Raw genomic sequence first — 20,383 nt, 5'->3', positions numbered from 1 at the left:
CATCAGTCCGTGAAAAGATAGTTCCAGTAGGTTCCTCATAACTTGAACACGTAATGCAAAGGCAAGAATGTCTTTGCATCGTTCTCCTCAGTTCAAATATGAAGTATTTCATATATTCACTTGCATTTTAAGATCGCGCTTAGCCTAGGAAGACAGACGTATTTCCGGCTGTTGCTTGGTTCCGCCGATGGAACCATGCGACAGCCGGAAATACGTCTGCGTTCGCAGGCTGTATCACGCTCAGCTCCTGTGAGTTATCGAGAGTGGCATAAGCAAAAAATACACAGGAAAAACAAAATGAAAGTCTAAAATCTAAAACAAAAAGACAAAACAAACAACTCCAAACGGAAAATATTGGGTGTTAATTAATTTTAACCAGTACTCTTAGAGCTTACTATGTTCCCGCAAACCTTATCGGAAAACCATAACACTGTACTCCTCGCCCGGATTACGATCGAGCCACCCCACAATTAAGCCACGCTAAAAGTCAGGCAACAAATAGGACCAACAGATATAATATCAAATTTGACTGTAGGGCAGATTCAACAGTGATGGGGAAGCTTTCGTGTACCATGATAAGGAAGAGTGGATTTATGGGCTCTCAAAGGATACTGAATTTAGTTCTAGTTGTCGAAATTTTTGATTGTTCAAGGGTTAATATTCTGTACAAGAGTCAAGGAAATTCAAACAAAATTACCCTTCAGTTCTAGTCATCAAAATGTTCGAGTTATTAGAGGTTCGAGTTATCGGGCTTCGCCACCTGTTTTTATATGCGTTGCGTACCTACCTACAAGGTAGTATTTTCGCCCCAGTCACCTCGCATTTGGGCACATGGCCACATTTTCAAAATGGCGGCCGGCGGAGGGAAAGAAGGTTTAGAAGAAAGCAATGAACAACAGCTTTCTCGGATCGTTAAAGGTCAGCTATTTTCGAAAATCGTTTTGTTTGAATTCCGTTTATCTAAAAGAGGCAATAATATTTCTTGCAGACGTACGCTCTGGAAGCCTTGATCTGGTTACATTTGTGGAAGAGCTGGGGTGAGTCTGTGATCATTGTTTTGACCCTTTGACTGGTTATGTAATCTTTCAAGCTAAGTTGCAGAGATTTTTTCCATGAGACAGACAGATCGTTCTTGCCTGTTCACTCTCCCCTGCTTTTTCTCGAACATTTGGTCGTGATGTCGTCATCTTGCACAAATCATGGACATGAGGGATAAAGACACGAATCTACCCCCCACCCAAGAGGTGTTTATTTTTAATTCTTATTTTCATTTTGATAGGCCGCAGCTGACAAGCAGTGATGTAGATAAGAGATGTCACGGGGTCTGCTTATTGTCTGATGTCTTGCATCGTTTGGTTGGGGTTCCATTCCAGGAAAAGGAAGGTTGTACTTTGAAGAAGTTTTCTACTTTGAACCATTCCATTTTTATATCCCCACCCCTCCTCCCTCCCCCCTTTCCCCCTCCCCCTTTCCCCTCCCCCTTTCCCCTCCCTTTCCCCCTCCCTCTTCCCCCTTCCCCCATTGAGGGGTTTCTCCGTTAACCATAGGGATTGCCAATATCATTACAAGCCACCCCCCCCCCCCCCACACACACACACTCTTCATTGGATACCCAAAGCCTCAATTACAATAGGGAAGTGGTCTGCAGATATAAAATAGAATGGCCCTTTCTTTTCAAGTCAACATTTTAAGTCCATATATTTATATTAAGTTTGTATTTCATTACCTCAATAAAAGATCAGTACATTTTCCAGTAGACATGTGACAGAAATATAGAAAAAAATAAATAATGATGCTGCATTTGGCAGATCCAATGATTGTAGAAGCAAGGATTGGGGAGTGGAGATGGCCCCTTTCTGGCTTAAAACAAGGAGTGGAGTGAAACCAGCCCTGTCATGCCCCATTAAGGGGAAAAATGTGCAATTTTCCAGGTCTCCTTGGGTCCGTCTCTTTAGATCCATCATTGATTTCCAGAAGAATAACAACTGCAGACCCAAAGCAGCTAGAAATGGGATAATTTACCAATATAAATTATACTGTGTATAACGTCTGGGACTGGAGAGCTTTTTCCAGACTGTCCTGAGTGGGTCAAAAACATTTTCTGGCCTGTGTGCATCAGCTGTTTTTTTCAGTATGAGTGGAATTATCCAGGAAGCTTTTGCCTACTTCAGAAAACATTTTTTAGAAATCTTTATTTACAATGAAACTCTCTCTATCATACATAAGATTTACTGTTAAGTTGACTTAGGAAGTTTGACTGTAGTTGTTTATATTGTGTATGTCTTTGCTACCAGCACTTGGTTGTTATAAGATAACCTGCAAATTGATTTAAAATAATGCCAAGCCTTAACAGATTTTGTCATTTGTTTCTCTTTTCAGTGACTTTGTTTTGTGAATTTCTGTGTGACAGACTCAAGGATCATTACACCATTATTCCTCATGCTTTGTTTGGTATTCTTGCTTTGGTATGAGAATGTTGGATTTATTTTCGAAATATGTTAATCTGACTGTATCATCTCTGGAATTAACAGTTGTTCTCTTTTTTCAGGTTGAAATTGATTTTGAAATTGATGTTCAGCAAGTTTGACAAGTCTTCAGGAATTGAGAAAATAGAAGTCAATATGTTAGACTGATGATATTTCCTTATCTGACAAAGCAAAAAAATCAGCCTGCCAAGTTGACTTTTATTTTGTCAAATTCCAGGAGAAGGCAAGTCAAACTTACCAAAACATTTATTTTAAAATCAATTTTAACATCAGAAAGAATCTCAATCAACAGAGAACGACTTTAAATGTTAATCTGAATTGGTTATACTGAGACCACAGGGCTCAAAATTAACTTTGTCATTCAGGAGCCAGTTGGCGACTTACAGAAAAATTTTGGTCGCCAACTTATTTTATATATAACTTACACAAGAACATGATTTTATATGTTACTTTGCATGCAAGAAAAGTCACAATTGAAGAGCGAAAACAATTAGAAACAACACGAGTAACACTTAGTTATAAAGCTACCGTTGTTCTCAGATGATATGTCTCTGGTCCGAAGGTGATGGTTGTCTCCATAGTCATTTTAAATGAAGCGAAGCATAAAATGTTTTAAGTCCGTGAGACAAACATTGTGAGACAAACACGGGTCCTTGCGTATTTTCCCTTTGCTACTTCTTTGAAATGCCGTTCTTTATTTTCGACTTGCTTTCCTCAATGTCTCTTCGCTGCCGACAGTTTGGTGAAATCCACTTTCCCTATATCAACAACTGATGAAGGATTCAAAGTTTGGATTAACCTTTTGGCTAGATCTTAATACCCCGCACGTAAAAGCACACGTAACTCCTTCAACTGATTCATATGTATCTGCCGCCATTTTCGTGGCAAATGAAAAGCACATAGTGTTGAAGTGCACTTGCGATCCCCGTTTCGGAAGAAGCTGCTGAAACAACACGGCACACCGTGAAGGCAGTATAGACGTGTCGAAATACATTAAATATTTTTTGATTCTCTTGCAATATTCAGCATTATTTTACTGGGGACAGAAAGGTGAATTGTACACTAGCTACTAGATCCGATTGATTTCCTAATGTAAAAATTTAAAAACAAAAGTTGTGTCCTGGTTTTCTTTAGTTATCGGACGAAACGCGATCGTGTCGTCAGCTGGCGACCAGTTCTGAAAATTTAGTCGCCAGTGCTCAATTTTTGGTCGCATTGGCAACCAGTGGGTCGCAATTTCGAGCCCTGGACCACATTTACAGAGATCGAAGGTTCTTACAGAGACATACATTGTAACTTGCAGGTGACAAATCAAAATGTCCAAGACACAGACTGTGTGAAACTTATTCAGACTGTATTCAAGGAAGTTCATGCGCAGGTAATCTTTACAAAGGCCTACATGTACATGTATGCTTTAAAATTCTGATAATACATGTAATTCCTCAGTTCTACTAATTTGTTTTTTTTTTTTGCTGGGCTTATTTTTGAGATTGTGGGAATATAAAGCATCTGTCATACCATCCTACAGGGAACCTCTTTACGAGCTGTCACTGTCAAAGAAACCCAGTCCTAAAGCTCTCTTATTTGCTGAAAATCCAGGATGTCTGTTACTTGCTATCAAGTTTATTACTATGATCAATTCAGGATTTAAACAATGATTTCAATAGTGGGAATTCAAAACTCTCTGTGGACCTAGCCTAAGGGGTTCTGCTTGGGGAAAGGGATTTAGCATTCAGTGTATTTTAATGCATTAATGGAGTTAATAAAGAGCTCCTGCATTTCCATGGTAGTCAGTGATGTGCGTGCACCAGGATTAGACTGTGGCTCTTAGACTGAGACATGTTGGCAGCCTTCACAGCCATGGTGTTTACTGTGGGTGTTGTTTTGCATGGGAGCACATCTTCAAGTGTTCCACTCCCCTCCCTCTCTCTTCCCTCCTGTTAATTCAGTGTGATGGGTGCCTTGGCAATAGCGATGCAGTTGTTAATTTCCAAAAATATTTGGGAATTGTAATAAATGTTTGCCCACTATAATAGATCTGTCACTAAATTCTTCAATCTTCAATCAGTTTTTTATTGACTGTGGCAGATCTCTGCTACAACTGATACTTTTTCATTTGTTAAATAACCAGTCATTGCTGAAGGAAGGCAGACTGACCACATTTAATTTGTTTGCTGTTCTTTTGAATAAATATCTAACAGGTGAGCTTATCATTTTGCATTCTTTACCCCTCTCGCTTAAATTTCCTAGCCCCCAAAAATTAAATCAGAATTCAATTTGAACAATCTAATTTAAGATGTTGTACAGTTCAGAAGATTTTATCGCAGCAATGTGTACATTTACATATAGAAAACCTAATTAACTCAACCAGTACTTACATTGTAGTACCCATTTATGGAGTTTCTTAGCTACATTGTATGAATGCAGTGGTAAACAAAATGTTCTAAGTTTTTACTTGAAACTTCACTGGCAGTTTCAAGGGAAAGTGTATGATTTCTTGTCGTTTAGGCCCAGTTTAGACGTCGTGCTTTTGCCGTGCCGAACTAAATTCAGGAATTAAGTTCGACAAAAGCACGGCAGAAGCACAGCGTCTAAATCAGACTTTTGAATTAAGTTCGGCAAGCAATTAAGTTCGACAAGCTCTGTCGTGCTACATGACTCTGGCACAGCGGTGATTAAAACGTCGTGCTTCTGCCGCGCTAAACAAAATTCATAGATTACATTAATGTATTTTGGTGAGATTGCATTCTCACGGGAAGTTAGGAGAAGAATTGTTACAGGGCATCAGTATATCCTGAATTTGGTTCAACTCTGGCACGACATCTGAATCAGAGTTGTTTTTCTGCCGTGCTACAGTCAAACCTAATTGCAATTTAGTTCGGCACGACAGAAGCAAGACGTCTGAACTGAGCCTGACATGTTTTTAAAACACTTTACTGCTCTTTATAGCTTTGAAGACAATTGGAAATGATTTTGTTTTTGGTTTCATTCAAGCTGTTGATGGAGAAAAGGTCAGTAGAAAAATTCACAATTTCTATTTGTTTTGTTTTGTTTTGTTTTGTTTTGCTTTTTGCAACATCAAAATAGCTACCATAAGTATGGGTTTCTTGAACACCATTTCTTAAAAGATTAACTGGGTTTTAGGTGAAAAAAAGTAACAGCTCCAAAAATATTGATGCCCATCTGTCAGCTGACTATTGACCAACTTTCTTAGAGATATCTTGCCCAGTATTGTTGACATGTAAATGCTGTCACTCAAGGTTAGATCTTGTCAGCAGTATTGGTAATCCCTATAAACCTTGAGAAACAGTAGTCAAGCTGGTGCATTTACTGGTGCAATACAGGTGCAATTTAACACATTTAGCTGGTGCAACAATGGTGCATTATTTTTAACAACTTATACACTATGCTCAAATGTGATCAAGACACAATTTCCTTTTCGAATGTACAGAAATGATGTTTTTTTTTTTGTAGGACCCAAAAAACTTGCTTCTGGTCTTTGAGCTAGTCAGAGTCATCATTAGTAACTTTTCAATAGGTAAGATGTGGAACTCATTGTTACCTAGTATAAGTTTTTTGACATCAGTTTCATTCACCTCTTGCAGTGATTTTTGGCCAAGATAATTAGTAAGGGTAATCTGTCCTTCCTTACAATTTTTCTCCAAATTCTGATCCACATTTCCTTCCAAATTATTATACATGTTCCTATGATTTATTAAGTTTTTCTCTTGTGCCATCTATGCTTACCTGTTAGCTCATGCTCTTGGGCCATTAGAAAATCTCTTTAGATATGAATAAAGTCTTTGCGAGTTACAGCGTTTTAAAGCCAAAATGCATGGATCAGGACTTTCCCTATTTGTCAGTTACCTGTGAGAGAGACTTTTCTTAAAAGTCAGTTTACAATGACTCTCTGTGGTGGCTTGAATCCCTGTTGCTACTAGCCTGTGCATGTTCTAGGCTCTCTATTGGTGGAGATGATCAAAAAAGTGGGTGAGTGAAATAAAAACCATGGAGTCTTTTCTGATTGTTCCCACTTACTTATCAAGAGTCTCAAACAGTTTATATTTGTACAATGAGTGGCAATATGAACAGTACATTTTGCAAAATATTGTTTACCATACAATTTGGAGAACCTTGAGAAAGAACTTCCATCCCTACATGTACATCACTTATCTCCATTTTAGTTTTAGCTAGAAAATTTGAATTGTTTTATCATTTTCAGATTTGTTTGCTGAAGATCTGTTTGAAGTGACATCTTGCTACTTCCCCATTGATTTCACTCCAGTAGGTGACCTTTTAATCTTACTATTGTTTGCAGCCAGGCTATTGTTGTATAATTTTAGTTGTTGTTCATCCATTGGGGCTATACCAGTGACGTAGTGGACTAACTAACTGTCATGTGACTGCCTGCCTGCCTGACTGACTGATTAACGATTGACTGACTGATTAACCAACTGACCAGCCGACCGACCGACCTACCGACTAACTGACAGACCGACAGACCAACCAACCGACTGAACAACTGACTGACCAACTGACTGACTGGCCAGCTGACCGACTAACTGGCTGACTAACTGACCAACTGACTGACTGACCAGCTGACTGACTGACTGACTGACTGGCTGACCGACTGACTGAACCCTGACTGCCATGGGATACTTATTTTATTTATTGTAAGGTCTATTCGCCACCCCATTCTTCAGTTTTCTGTTTCAATGTATCTTTCCTTTTAGCCAGCAGATGATCCATATGGAATCAGGAAAGATGATCTGGTGTCAAGTTTGCGGAAGTGTCTTGCTGCTACAAACCAGTTTGCTCCTGTGAGTTGATGTTGGATGAACAATTTAATTAATAATCAGTAAATATCTCACATTGAAATTTAAACAAAGGGCAAATGTATATATTTTGGAAAGCAGTTGAACATGGTATGATAATTAGGTATTGATAACAAGACAAGCTTTCATTCATTCTTAAGAGGGATTAAAACCCATTTCTCACTACAATAGATGATCATGATCATTGTTTTGTCAAGAAGAGATATAATGAGGATAGAGAAAATCAGGAACTAAATTGTCGGAGATAATAGTTTCATATTTAATGCTAAAATTGTTGTTGACAGAAATTAAATTTTCAGCACTGTTACATCATTAAAAGGATGAAATGAATGATAGTTAGCAAAATAATAGTACATGTTAGGTTTGTGCTAAACCCCAAATGCTTAAAACCTACACTATATTATTCTCAGTGATTTACTTGTTTATTTTAATATAATTTGTAGAATTTTTATAAAGAGGTCCCTACTATGAACTTGAGATTTTTTACTCAGACAGTTACTCCTTGTGTTAACAGAGATTTTTTGTTGATTATTCCACAGTTCTGTCTTCCACTTTTGATGGAAAAGCTGTCATCAGATATTGTCAATGCCAAAATTGATTCCCTTTTGACCCTTGTAAGTCATTTTGTTCTTTGACCCAAATTATACAATTTTAGTTTTTAGGAAAATTATGATCAATTTTTCTTAAATATATGATCAGGCAAGTTATTCTCATATATTGCTTGGTTCTCATTTATGATAAATTAGAGGACAGACATATAGATGACATCATAAACATTTCGTTTTTGTTTCTTTATCATATAAAACAGATAGATTAAACCTTGGCATGCATCTGTTCAGTAATAAATTGCAAAAGACGTGAAAATGTGGCGAGAACAAAAAAGTGGCATGGAGGCGAGACCTTTTTGTTCTTACCACATTTTAATATCATGTCTGATCTGTTGCTGAACAGATCCATGGCAACATGGAGTCTATTAATTTTGTTAAACTGAAAATAGCAATTTGCTTTTACTATTGTTTTGTTTCAATAGGCAGCCTGCTTGGATGTGTATGATAGCAGATTTTTATTTGAATATTTAGAGCCTCTTTGGACAGCTATTAAGAGTGCAGTAAGTTTTAACCTTATCTTAAGAAAACAATTGGTTAGTGTGTGCGGAGCCTAATGCAATCTGAGAACCTCTTTGCATTGGGATTTTGTCACTTTTCGAAATGTAGATTTTTGTAAATGAATACCGTACTATTTTTTCACGTTTTTATTTTAAATATATTTTGCCCTTTCAGGTTTTTCATCCTGTGAATTCTGTGCTAGAGGTAAGTTAAGGTGTTGTAGTGATATAGCACAGGGAAAACTAGGTAACTAGCTGAAGATCTCACCTCCCGTAAGTTAACAAGAGGAGGACTTCCATAAGCACTATCAGAACATAATTGAAACAAGTAAACAAGTTACAGAAGCTAGGAGCTATCATTTCAAAAAAATTGACTTGAAAAAGATCATTTTTTTTATGGTAGATAATTATATTGTCAATCATGTTGTAGGAAGCCTGTCTCACTGCAGTGACAAGCATTGTAAGAAATCTCTGTGGGTCTACCAAGGTGAGTCAGGCTGATTTTAAACAATTTTAAGTGCCTTAAATAAGCTTGCCTAGTAGACATTTTGAGCGTGACTATTCAGCAGCAGAGTGTATTTCATGCAAGTTACATGTATAGTCTAACCCGTTACCTCTCACTTTACTTTGTTTTATTATGAAACCTTGTTAGTATACAACTATACATATTTGTGTGCTGTAAACTCCAAACTATCTTTTATTGGTACGGACGGTAACTCATGTTCTTGTGTCATGTTCCATTCGAAGGAAACTACTAAGGAGAAATATGACGACTTTCTACAATTCATTGAGAGAGGTAATTAAGTCATCATAACATTAAAGTTACATATTTGTGATATGTGCTGTAGGAAACTGAGATAGAATGATGTTAGTTTTAAGTGTTGATGAAATGCCAAAATGTCAATCACTGTAAGTTGACAATTGTAATCATGTTTATTTGATATGTTCATCAAAGTTTTGTTTAATAACAGTTCTCTTCAGCTACAATATAATAGACACAGATTTGTTTAATAATGGTCCCTAAAATAGTGACTGCCAACAGTAGAATGTTGGTAATTTACGGTCACCAAGTTAATATGGCCACCTCATTAAAAAAGCCACATCATTCTGGTCCAAACAAAAACTCACTCAGCCATTTTCTTATTTTAAGAACCCTTTTAATATGGCCACTGTAATAATACAGCCAGATTTTTGTGGCTCGTTGGTGACCTGATTAATGGGGTTCCACTGTATGGTAAAAAGTATTAATCCCCTTTACCACTGGAACTTTTTTGCTCCCTCAACAAGTAAATTCAGTGAGTCAATTTTATTTCCAGATTGTTGCCATTTTACTGGTACTGATGATAAGTTCATGAAGCCTTGTGGAAGGATTCTCCAGGCAGCAGCTTTAGCAGCAGGTACTACTCATTTTCCCGGTCGCCCACTACGTTAAAGATTTTGATACTAAATTCCTTCCCTTGTGATGCAAATTTGAGCCACTGCTGCAGCTGTGGCACTTCTGAAAAGACAAGTAGAAAAGGTCAGGAATAAAGCTGAGTCATGGTAAACTGCCAGTGCAGCCTAACAAACAATATTTGGAAGAGGGTGTCTACTATTAGCCTGTGAACACAGACAGATTTTCCAGCTTTTGTCTCACGCCGCTAAAAAATGCTGTGAAACAAAAGCCGGAAATCTGTCTGTGTTCACAGGCTTATCTACTATGGGTAAGCATTCAATCCAGGATGCAGAAGTAGCAATGCTCTCCTAGCTGGGCTTTGAATCAACTTTACCATTACTTAGAGTACAAAGTGCTACAAGTGGAAGTAACAGAGAAGTGAAGATCATTTCACCCCTAACTCTATCCATTCCCAGTTCATGACCAAACTGTTTGATGGTTTCTTTTCAGTTGATGGTTTTTCTTCTTGTTTTAAATTTACTGGTGCTGCCAGTAAGACATTATCATTTTTAAGGTTAATGTTCAGTTCATGTTTTGTGCATTTTCAGAACCTGCTTGCCAGAGAATTATTGACTCTACCTTTCCGCCATTGTTGGAGCAATTGACACAAGACACTGAGGTAAGTGTAAATGAGATACTGCCTTCATCTCTTGCATTTGATTAAATTCAAGGCCTGTTTTCTAACATTGAACAGAAGCCTTACCTGCAGTGACTATAGTTCCTCTGAGATAAATAAATCTTAGCTATCAAGTACAGTCAGCACTAGGCTATTTATCAAATGGAGGGGAAAATAGTGGATGTTGAATAACTCAATCAGAGTGCACACTATCCAGCTGTAAGCATTCATCCATGGTGCTAGACCTATCTTCAACTAAATTCTGGATAGCATGCACTATTTTTTCTTTCTGTAACCAAACAGACCTAAAATGTTTTTTTTAAATTTTCTGTTATGATTTCAGATTTCTCACAAAAAGATCTTTATTGGCACAATCACGAACCTTCTGAAAGCTGTCAAAACATTTCACAGACAGGCTGACAGTAAGTATGAGATGTAAAAATATGTCTGGATGTTGTGCTACTTACAAAGAACTTTCTCCTTAGCTGACATGTTAATGACTTCACAAACACTGGTTGGATTGGAAATCAATGGATTGATAACTAGGAAAACTAAGTTTACTGCTCAAGTGATCATGTAGATTTTCTTAACATTATCAATAAATTGTCAGGAAGACAGATAACAAGAATGAGGAAATCATTGATCACTTTGGGAATATCGCAGTGGTCTTGATGTAACAAGAAATTTTCAGAAGTAATCTTGAAAGAGATGTGTATCATACTAGTCAGTAGCAAGAATTATTAGTAATCTTAGCTTGGTATAAAAGTGTGATTATCTGTGAGTCAGTAAGTTCTTCAGTCCATTTTAAAATTATTTTCACCTATTACTAAGGTTTCTTATCAGAAGCCTCAATGTATTGGAATTATGTTAGATAAGTTTAATTTAATTTTGGCTTTTTTAAATTTTTCCTTAGATAGCCCAGTATTGAAGTACAAGGAGGCCCTTTCTACTGCTTTATTTTCATTCTTATCCCATGTTAACTTGTCTTTGTGTGCCACAGCAGTGGAATGTTTTATGGTCCTTGTTGAATTAAAAGGACTGTTGACTGAAAAGGAGGCAAGTTAATGAATTAAAAGATATCCATTCAAAGACAGTGTAGATCAACAGTATCGCAATGTGGTTTTAGTCCACGTTAACTGAATGTCAAACTGGTGACCTTTCAACTAGGTCAAAGCTAAGGGCTAAATCAATCTGCCACACCGAGATGTTGTGTCCTTTAATGGCAACACAATTGAAGTAGTACTGTTAATAATATTAGCTTTATACTTCCTGTTCTTCAGAAATGTCATGCTGTATTCATTTGATGATTTGCTAACTGTGTTGATGTAAAATAAATATTTCTTGTAACTGACTTTCACTTTGTGTTATCAATATGTGCAGAAATGTGAAATCATAGGGATTTACCAGTAACATTTCTAAGGTGGGACTGATTGGCTTGTGTTTCTTTCTCTTGTTAGGTGGAGTTGCTAGTTGAGCATGTTACTTTTATTGTGCTTGGCAGCAGGGAAGCTTCTCTAAGGTATTGTTAGCTACCGTGATATCACTGCACTGGTATTGCTTTAAATGTTGATTTTCGGCAGATATTTTCATGTTTCCTGATGGAAAAAACACCGCAGCTTTGCCATGTTAACTCGAACATTGAACGCAACTTTCTTTCTGCTTTTTATTCAGATTTGAAGTTTTAAATTTTCAGCAATAAATGTATTTATACTAGAGATCTTTTCTGATCAATTTTTACTTGTTTTTAGCCAGATTAGCTCATCTGCTTTGTCTCAGCTGTCCAGCAGATACCCTGAAATCATTATATCAACTGTGCTACCAACTTTAGAGATGCACCTTAAAACAGGTTAGACTTGTAGTTTGGTTGTCGATTGCATAATAGTTGAAATTATGCTTTAACCACCTATATTAGGGTTTTTCTGAAATAATTTGCTAGAATTTTTTAACTGTGGAATAATTAACCAATGAGATATATTTACAATTCCTTCACAGAAGATGGGTCAGCTATGGACACAGACAGCAAACAACCCCAGACCACCCCCATCAGTCACCAGTGTGTGCTTAGTACTCTCACTGCTGTGTGTACTCAGGAGTCAGTCATTCATGAAGTAATTCCTGGGCTTGTTGAGCATGTGCAGCATCTATGTGATGGTAAGAGTCATGCAGTTTTTGACTTCCAGTTTTCTAATTATTCCAGTCTTAGTCACAAGAACAGCCTTACGTCAGCATGTCTTCTGTAAGAGTATTGCATCTAACCTGGGTGGGGCCACATGCTAACACTGTAGTATCTTGTCAGCATCACACCCCCTCCCCCCCCCCCCCCCCCACTCCCCCTGCATTTTTACAAGAGCAGCCTTAGGACTGATCATTGCATCTAACCTGAGATTGGCTGGGTGCTAACGTTGTAGTATCTCATTGTCATCACCCCCACATTTTTATCATGTTGTACAAAATAATAATTTCCCCATACCCACTTTTACACCTGTCAGGGTGGAGGGTGGCACTGTGAGCTAGTAAAGTGTGTTGCACAGACACTGGGCAGGCATGTCTCAAAGCATGAACTCCCTTACTTTAGTGCAATAGTTTGTTGGTAAACTGAGGTGCTATGAAATGAAAAATGTTATCATACAAACATTAGTTGTGTTATACAATGTAATTTGGAAACAATGACCTAAGAATTGATTTGTAGTGTTTAGAGGGAGTTTTGTTTTTGGATTTTGGTGTTGTTGTTGATGATGATTTTCTCTTTCATCAGAGAATGTTTGTGATGATTTGCAGACCCAAATCAAGAGTGTTTTTCAGTGTATTCTGAATATTGTTAAAGGTGTGTTGTACAAGGGTTATTCTCCCTTGCTGATGTTCTTTTGGCTCGACATATACTCCTTTGTATGACAAGCTAAGCCAATATCTGCGTAGGAGGTTTGACAAGGCTATACTGCAACTATATCATTAGTCTTTTCATGAATCTTTTGTGACCATAATAAAAGCTGTTCCAAAAAGCATAGAGCTCATTAAAAGGTCTAGATTATGTGATGTTTGGTGATTCTAGGAGTTTCTGACTTCTGAGTAGAATCTATGTGTAACAGCCGTAAAATCCATCGTTTATTCGTCTAGATCAACAAGGGAAACGCTCAATACTGTCCTGTTTACAATACGAAAATTTGTGTTACCGTAACCTTGATTCACGAGTGTTCGTAATGTTCGATCCCTTTGATTCTCAGTAAGTCCCTTAACAAAATGACAGTCTGGTTAGTGTTCCTTTGACCATACACAAGGAAAATAACAATGTAATCAACGAAAACGTGTAGCGCTGAGGTTTGACCTAAACTGAAATGAACCTCGATCAAATCACGTGTCCTCGACGCTCGGACAGACTGGTCCGCTTACACAGGATAACCAACAAATGAAACTGACATTTACACTATGCTAAAAGCATTTTCCAGTGTAAGTCCAAAGAGCACTTTTTGTAAGAATGTTGATCATAATCTGGCTTTGCTATATTTGAATCTTTTTATCAAAGAATTATTCTTACGCCATTATCAAGGCTATAAATATGTACATAATTTGTTCCATGTTGCCACACATTGCCATACATCTGTTCAGTAATAGATCACAGATTACGTCAAAATGTGGTAAGAACAAAAAAGTGGCACATGAGGCGATAGCCCAGTGTGTAACTGATTTTCTTACCGCATTTTGACGTGTTGCTGAACAGGCGAATGGCAACAAGGGATCTGCTTGTTTTATATAATAAATAAACTAAAAAATGTTAATGATGTCGTCTATGCATTTGTCCCTCAATAGATCATAAGTAAGAACCGATCAAAATGCAAGAATAATTATTATTTGACTTATTATAATTATCAAAATGTGCTGGAAAATGGGATGTGTTCCGCCAGATTTTATTTCCATCTATTCTTGTTTGTCATATCAGGATCACTTCAAAAAGGATTTACATCAGCTGCATACTTCAAACAATCTCTTATTCCTGACATCATGAGGATCGTACTGAAATCCACCTTAAAGGGTATGTCCATGTGATCAACAATGCAGGAAGGTTAAAATGTTCTTGGTTGAAGAGGACACCTATAGCTTGGAAATAGACTGGAAAACTGCGCACTTATCGCTTAGTGGGACATTGTTTAAAGGATTCGTTTTAGGTGTGCAATAAGTCTACCATCTTCAAATAACTCGTTGCCATTCAGATGTGGGAGAAGTGATTTGCAGTTCTCTTCTTCTAAATTTGTAGATTCGTCTTGTCTTTGATTAGTAGCAATACCTTTGAAATTCCTGATAATGATAACTTTTAGTAATAGTTTATCAGGTTTAACAATGATTCTCCATGTATAAAGGGTTCTTGAATTTTTCCGTTTTTTGTTTCTGCTTTCTCAATTGCAGATTCAAAGGAAATACTTAGTGGAATCAAGTCCAAGGATGTTTTGGACAAAATTAGTGCCATCTTCAGGACTGTCACAAGTAATTTAGATATCAAGTACGTTTGATCTGCAGACAAATGAAGTGTGCATGTGTGTTAATTCCTTTTATCTTGTGGCAAGTAATAAAAAAGTCTTTTTGAATAGCCTGGTACTTGAGTACTGGCAATTCTTGCCAACAGGTTTTGGAGTCTACAATACATTTCTGGACATCCCCTCCCATTGAATTTGACAAAGGTTGACGTTATTATAACTACTGTCTCATATTCCTTTTTCCTTACAGAGAAGCACATGACCTTCTGGAAGATTTTGCTGGAATTTATTTAGACGAAAAGTCTCCCTATCGGAAAGCAATAATGGATAGAACATTTTCACCATTCGAGGTAAATTTTAATCTTTAACTTTATTTTTAAAGATAAGGTTTATGCAGTCTGTCAAATTTGTTGGAAGCTTGAACATTACAACAGTTCATTGTGGCTTTTTTCAGAGTACATCACCATGGCAACAAACTCAGCTGGTATCATTGTTAACAGCCACCTTATGCTCTGCAAGACGAGAGGTAATGTACCTTTAAATTACCTTGTTGCAATCTTGTAATGATGATGACAATATTAATGACGATGATGACAATGATGATGACCTTGATTATGATGCTTTGTGCTATAAGACCCAACTTGAAACTCTTAGCGCCATTTGAACCTTTGCTCAAACACTTACTAACAACTTTGTGAATGTTGTAAGGTTGTTATTCCAAGGTATTCAGATCTAGTCCCCAGGCTCCAGTATTTAGCATGTCACTGTGGTCATGACAGAAGTGCAGAGAGTGGGGCCCAGTGTCTGGCTGGGATAATTAACAAGTTGCCTGAAGGTAGGCAGTTGTTGTGGACTTTCTTGTTTTTGTGTTTCTGCAGTGATGCACTTACGAGCGTGGGAAAGATCAATATTCTTACCATGTGCCACGTTAGATTTGCATGAGAGAGCCGCAATGTTGCTCAGCTCTGCGGCCTGTCTTGTCTGTCTTAAATCGCTCAGATTTGATGATTCTCCAAAATCACAAAAAACAACTCTATTCGGAAACGTTGTCCTTTGCTTTCTTTGTTTTCTGAATTTTAGAAGGCATTATTCAGCTCTTCATCAACTAGTCTTTTTGCTATTATACGGGTCGAGTTTTTGTAAATAGGCTAGTAAGTTCTCGTACAGATCAACACCAAAGATAGCAAGAGTTTCATCATTAGTGAAAACCGTTTGTCCAGTTCCTTGTGTTTTATGATGTTTTTTTTTTGTCTGGTAGGTGATGAGTTAACTTCACTGGTAAACGACTTGATGAGCAAAATATGGCAAGTCAGTGGCAAAGAGGACTCACTAAAACGGGCCACAGTAACTTGGCTTTGGGTGTGTGTTTAGTTTGCCATTCACCTTTTTTCAATCACGTCGCGTGTGTTTAATATCTAAATAAAATGTGCTTTGAAAACAAAAATCTTTCAAACATTTTCTAAGTGTATACGGTTGCTTGGCTGATAAAACAAACTAGTTTGTCACTGTGTTATTCCGACAGTCCACGGACACAAGGAGACAACAAGAACTAAGATTATATCTTTAGTACTGATTTTTTTTCTTGCAGTTGACTAAAGCAGTAGTGATCCGCTCTCACGCATTAGCACCTAAATTTATTGAAAAGGTAAGTGACATTTTTGGTTGGTAATATTAATGTAACAAACTGAAGGATACCATGTCTCTTTAGACTAAGAAAAGGCCCTCCTTTAGGCTGTCATTTAATTGTTACTTGATGGAAATGGTCGTCTTCGTACGAAGCCTTCTCAATCGGAAGTGGTCCCTTCGTATTCCCATTACTCTCTGAAAGACGGACCTTTTGCATTATAGTTTGACTTCAAAATTACACTTCCCCTGCACCCAAGCGTACTGAACTTGTTTTCTTGTTAGGCAATACGCAAGAAAACGTACAGTGCCTAACTAGCTAATGCTGCAATGGTAATTTGGGTCGCTTTTTGCCAATGGTATGGTTGAATTATCCTCGACTCAGTATTATGCTAACTGAAAAGATTTCAAAACATAAGTTACTAACAATGTCCGGTGGGAGGGAGAGAGGGAGGAAGGGAGGGAGGGAGGGGAGGGGAGGGTCAAGAATGCATGACGATTGTTGGGACGGAACGTGTGACCACCCACAATCCCTAGAGCCTACAGTGGCAGTACCGGTATTCACATGTAATTTTCTGGTAGGTTTTTAGTTTGCTGGTTGATAAATATGTTGGCCGTGTCGCAGCAGATGGTTTCTATATCATCATGGCGGATTATGAAGAAGTCATGAGTGTTAAAATGCATGTTAATTACAGGGTGAGTTGTGATTCGTAATCTACTTTAACTCTCTGTGGTTTAAGTCTATTTTGGAAGAATTTGAAAATGAAAGGAGGTTGCATGATGATAATAATAATAATAATAATAATAATAATAATAATAATAATAATAATAATAATAATAATAATAGTTGGTTTTGTGTTTATTATGTATTTGTCAGAGTGAGGGTTCAAAACTGTTTCCTTCTTGTTCTTGTCAGATGATGTACCGTCAGCGGCTTTTCATGGAAACTGCTCCCAAGTTAATACAAGGATTTCACTCTGCAGAGCCAGGTAGGCTATATACCCCAGCAGGGCTGAACTCAACTTATATGTTGAAGTTATCCTGAGAAATTCTACAACGTTTATGTTGTGGGCGACCTTACCCTGTGTACAGATATAAAACAATTTTCTTCATTTTAACCGAAAGTTTTGTATAATTGGTTTATTTAAAAGGATGTCCTATATTTTTAATCTGATTCTTGAACTGGCCCATTTCTGTGAGCTTTTCTCGTTGTAAATAGAGGTTTTGAGGACTGGACGGTGGGGTTGGGTTAGGTTATGGGAGTTGAGGGCGAGGTTGAGATAAGAATATTGGCGACCGAAGAAGGAGAGAGTTAAAAGGGACGAGTGTTAGTTATTGTACTGTCCAAACCAGTCTGTTCATTCATCTACACTCCTTGCGGTGTTTCTCTCTGCAGACGTTAAGCATCATTACCTTTGTGCGCTGTCTCATCTCCTGCAGTGGATCCCAAAACAGGTTCTACTCACCGAGCTGCCAAATGTAAGTAACATCACTAGCTTGATGAGTCGTTTCAGGGCTTAGAAAAGAGTTGATTTTCCGAATCACAGCAATCACTTAAACCACTTTGGCCAATCAAAACATATTAACTCTGTCTTCTTTTGTCCGCCTCAGTTGATGCCGCTATTGGTTCAATCTTTGTCCTGTGAGGAACAGAGTTTGAGGCTGTCCACATTACAGACCTTGTATTCACTAGTGCTGGATGCTCCTGAGATTATTACACGTCACGTGACTTCATTAGTTCCCATGCTCCTGGGATTGTCAAAGTTTCAGCTATCAATGGTAATTCATTAGTATAGACCTTAAGTATATTTGTCCTTCGTAAATTAGAGAGAAGCAGCACAACACCTTGTTGTCAACTACTGTTAGTAGGATTTTTAGCAGCTCTGAAAAATGGTTCAGTCTCATGAGACCCAATTATAGTGGATGGATTTTTGTAGAACGAGACTTAACCTGTTAGCTAATTATACCATCAGGACTTGAAATGGCAGGTCTGATAGTTTACTAAAAATGCTTTTGAATTGGCAGGAAACGTCGTGTAAGCCTGCCATATGCAATACGTACATGCTGTTTTTGTGATTTTAGTTCTATTTTCCTCCCATTCTCAGAAAATTCGAATGGAAGCTCTCAAGTGTTTGGGAGCAATGACAACTTTACCTCACCATGCGGTAGGTTTCTCTTGAGTTTGTTTTTCTTCCTGGTCTGGTCCTGGACGTATCAGCTCTTAATATGTGTTTGACTATTTTCTAATGTTACCTGGCAGGTGTACCCTTACAAAACCAAAGTATGTAGAGCGTTAGCTGACTCAGTCGATGATAAAAAGAGATTAGTCCGAAAAGAAGCAGTGAAATGCAGAAACGAATGGTAAGACTCCTGTGTATTTTTGCGTGAATATTTTAGTACTCTGAGAAAGGTTTGTTCATGTCTTTAACATCGATGTAGCATACCAGAGGTACAGACTTTTAACTGTCCGTGCTGTAGAGGTAGTGTTTATATAATTTTGTTTCTCTTGCTGTAATAACGTAACTCGTAAGTTTCAGGGGTGCGCGCAATGAAAACCTCCTGGCGCCTACATATCTTGTGTGTGGGTCAGTAATAAAAACGCGTCATATTTATCTCTTTCTGGTAATGAAGGTTTGGCTGTACTATGCTAACATTGAATAATCTTTTTTTTTTAATTTTTTAATTTTTTTCTATTGTTGTTCTTTAATAGGTACCTTCTGGGCAGTTCCACGAGATAGCACTCGCTGATTTTGTGGAAATAGAATTAACAGAATGGTTGCGTTACAAGAACAGTAGCAGGTGGCCCCACCCCCGCACTGCTGTCCAGCCATTCTAGGTCTTCATCCAGTGCCTAGGGATACGAACATGTTATGGATTTAAGAGTTGATTTTCGTTTATCTCCGGTAACATGAGAGCAAAGAACAGTGACTCGCTACTACGTTGATTTGAGGACCGGTGACTGACCCTTAATAGTTATTTTCGCTTGGAACGCCAGGAAAGCACAATATCTCAGCTCTTTCGAGCTTCCTCGTGTCTTGAGCATCTTCCCAGAAAACTGTTGTACAAGCAATGTCAAGATCAACATTGACGTTAACACCTGAAGAAGCATTTGTACTCAGCTGGACGAACTGGAAACTCAGTAATCCGATTGCTTAATCACGTGACTTTTCCTGCTGATGATAAACCAGCGTGCCTATGAAGTGATCCCTTTGGTTTATATCATCTCTTTGATCGGATGATGAGAAACAGATACTCCTGAAGTAGTAGTCCGCAGTATTTTAATATTTAACAATTATTCACAGAAGTGGAGGTGAATAGTGGTGGATATTTACCGAGCCGCGAAGCGGCAAGGTAAATATCCACCACTTTCACCGACACTGAGGTGAATAATTGTTTTAGTATATACCACACAAGCTGAATAACTAGCGGACCAAAGAGTAACTTTATTTGTGACAATATACCGACAAATGGTCAGACAAAAAAATTCGCGCGCCGTGCGATGCTCGGAGGTGAATAGTACTTGGCTAATCACCTCCCTGCTAGCCAATCAGCGTGCGCGAAAAGCACTACTCACTTGTGTGGTATATACTAATATTAATAATTGAGGTATATTTGTACGGATGAGCAGGTACAATCTGTCGCAAAATGGTGAAGACACTTGACTAAAGAAAAAAATTTGTTTCGATTGTTCCGCAAGATATGTTTGCATGAACTCTCCTTTCCACTATTTTAACTGAAGGATTTTGATGTCATTTCAACATTAGAAGAACATTAGTTAGCTGGGAATTTTCTATAAAATCAAAGTGGTTCACAAATA

General features: G+C 37.8%; 1 protein-coding gene across 3 annotated transcripts; it reads left to right on the top strand.

Annotated features, from left to right (window-relative positions):
* The first annotated feature begins 770 nt into the window (after positions 1-770).
* On the top strand, positions 771-20,383 carry LOC110049719 (MMS19 nucleotide excision repair protein homolog). Of its 3 annotated transcripts, XR_016207984.1 has the most exons (38): positions 771-918; positions 989-1,037; positions 1,280-1,383; positions 2,380-2,465; positions 3,790-3,864; positions 4,618-4,687; positions 5,436-5,497; positions 5,961-6,024; positions 6,709-6,770; positions 7,220-7,306; positions 7,861-7,935; positions 8,352-8,429; positions 8,602-8,631; positions 8,857-8,913; positions 9,174-9,222; positions 9,743-9,823; positions 10,410-10,480; positions 10,821-10,899; positions 11,391-11,533; positions 11,935-11,996; positions 12,226-12,323; positions 12,470-12,628; positions 13,233-13,301; positions 14,412-14,504; positions 14,876-14,969; positions 15,194-15,293; positions 15,398-15,469; positions 15,652-15,778; positions 16,202-16,302; positions 16,532-16,588; positions 17,149-17,262; positions 17,483-17,555; positions 17,963-18,045; positions 18,178-18,345; positions 18,672-18,731; positions 18,827-18,927; positions 19,277-19,876; positions 19,918-20,383. XR_016207984.1 is itself a non-coding variant. In XM_089292018.1 (37 exons), the coding sequence occupies exons 1-37, from the start codon at positions 771-773 to the stop codon at positions 19,302-19,304; spliced, it is 3,129 nt and encodes a 1,042-aa protein (XP_089148144.1). In that variant the 3' UTR covers positions 19,305-20,383. The 3 variants fall into 3 exon arrangements, 2 of the variants coding, with proteins under 2 accessions (XP_089148144.1, XP_089148151.1); XM_089292018.1 differs by having other exon boundaries at positions 19,277-20,383; XM_089292025.1 differs by having other exon boundaries at positions 828-918; positions 12,473-12,628; positions 19,277-20,383.

The sequence above is a fragment of the Orbicella faveolata genome, unplaced genomic scaffold (genome assembly GCF_042242905.1).
Source record: "Orbicella faveolata isolate gen_17 unplaced genomic scaffold, um_ofav_v1 contig_1, whole genome shotgun sequence".
Classification (NCBI taxonomy): domain Eukaryota; kingdom Metazoa; phylum Cnidaria; class Anthozoa; order Scleractinia; family Merulinidae; genus Orbicella; species Orbicella faveolata.
This window is presented reverse-complemented; position numbering and strand designations above follow the sequence as displayed.

Excerpts from the sequence above, each read along its gene's own strand:
- LOC110049719 (XM_089292018.1), top strand. The coding sequence starts at position 771 with ATGCGTTGCGTACCTACCTACAAGGTAGTATTTTCGCCCCAGTCACCT. Across the intron at positions 10,900-11,390 it reads ATTTCACAGACAGGCTGACA|ATAGCCCAGTATTGAAGTAC; the intron begins GTAAGTATGAGA and ends ATTTTTCCTTAG. Across the intron at positions 14,505-14,875 it reads ACTGAAATCCACCTTAAAGG|ATTCAAAGGAAATACTTAGT; the intron begins GTATGTCCATGT and ends TCTCAATTGCAG.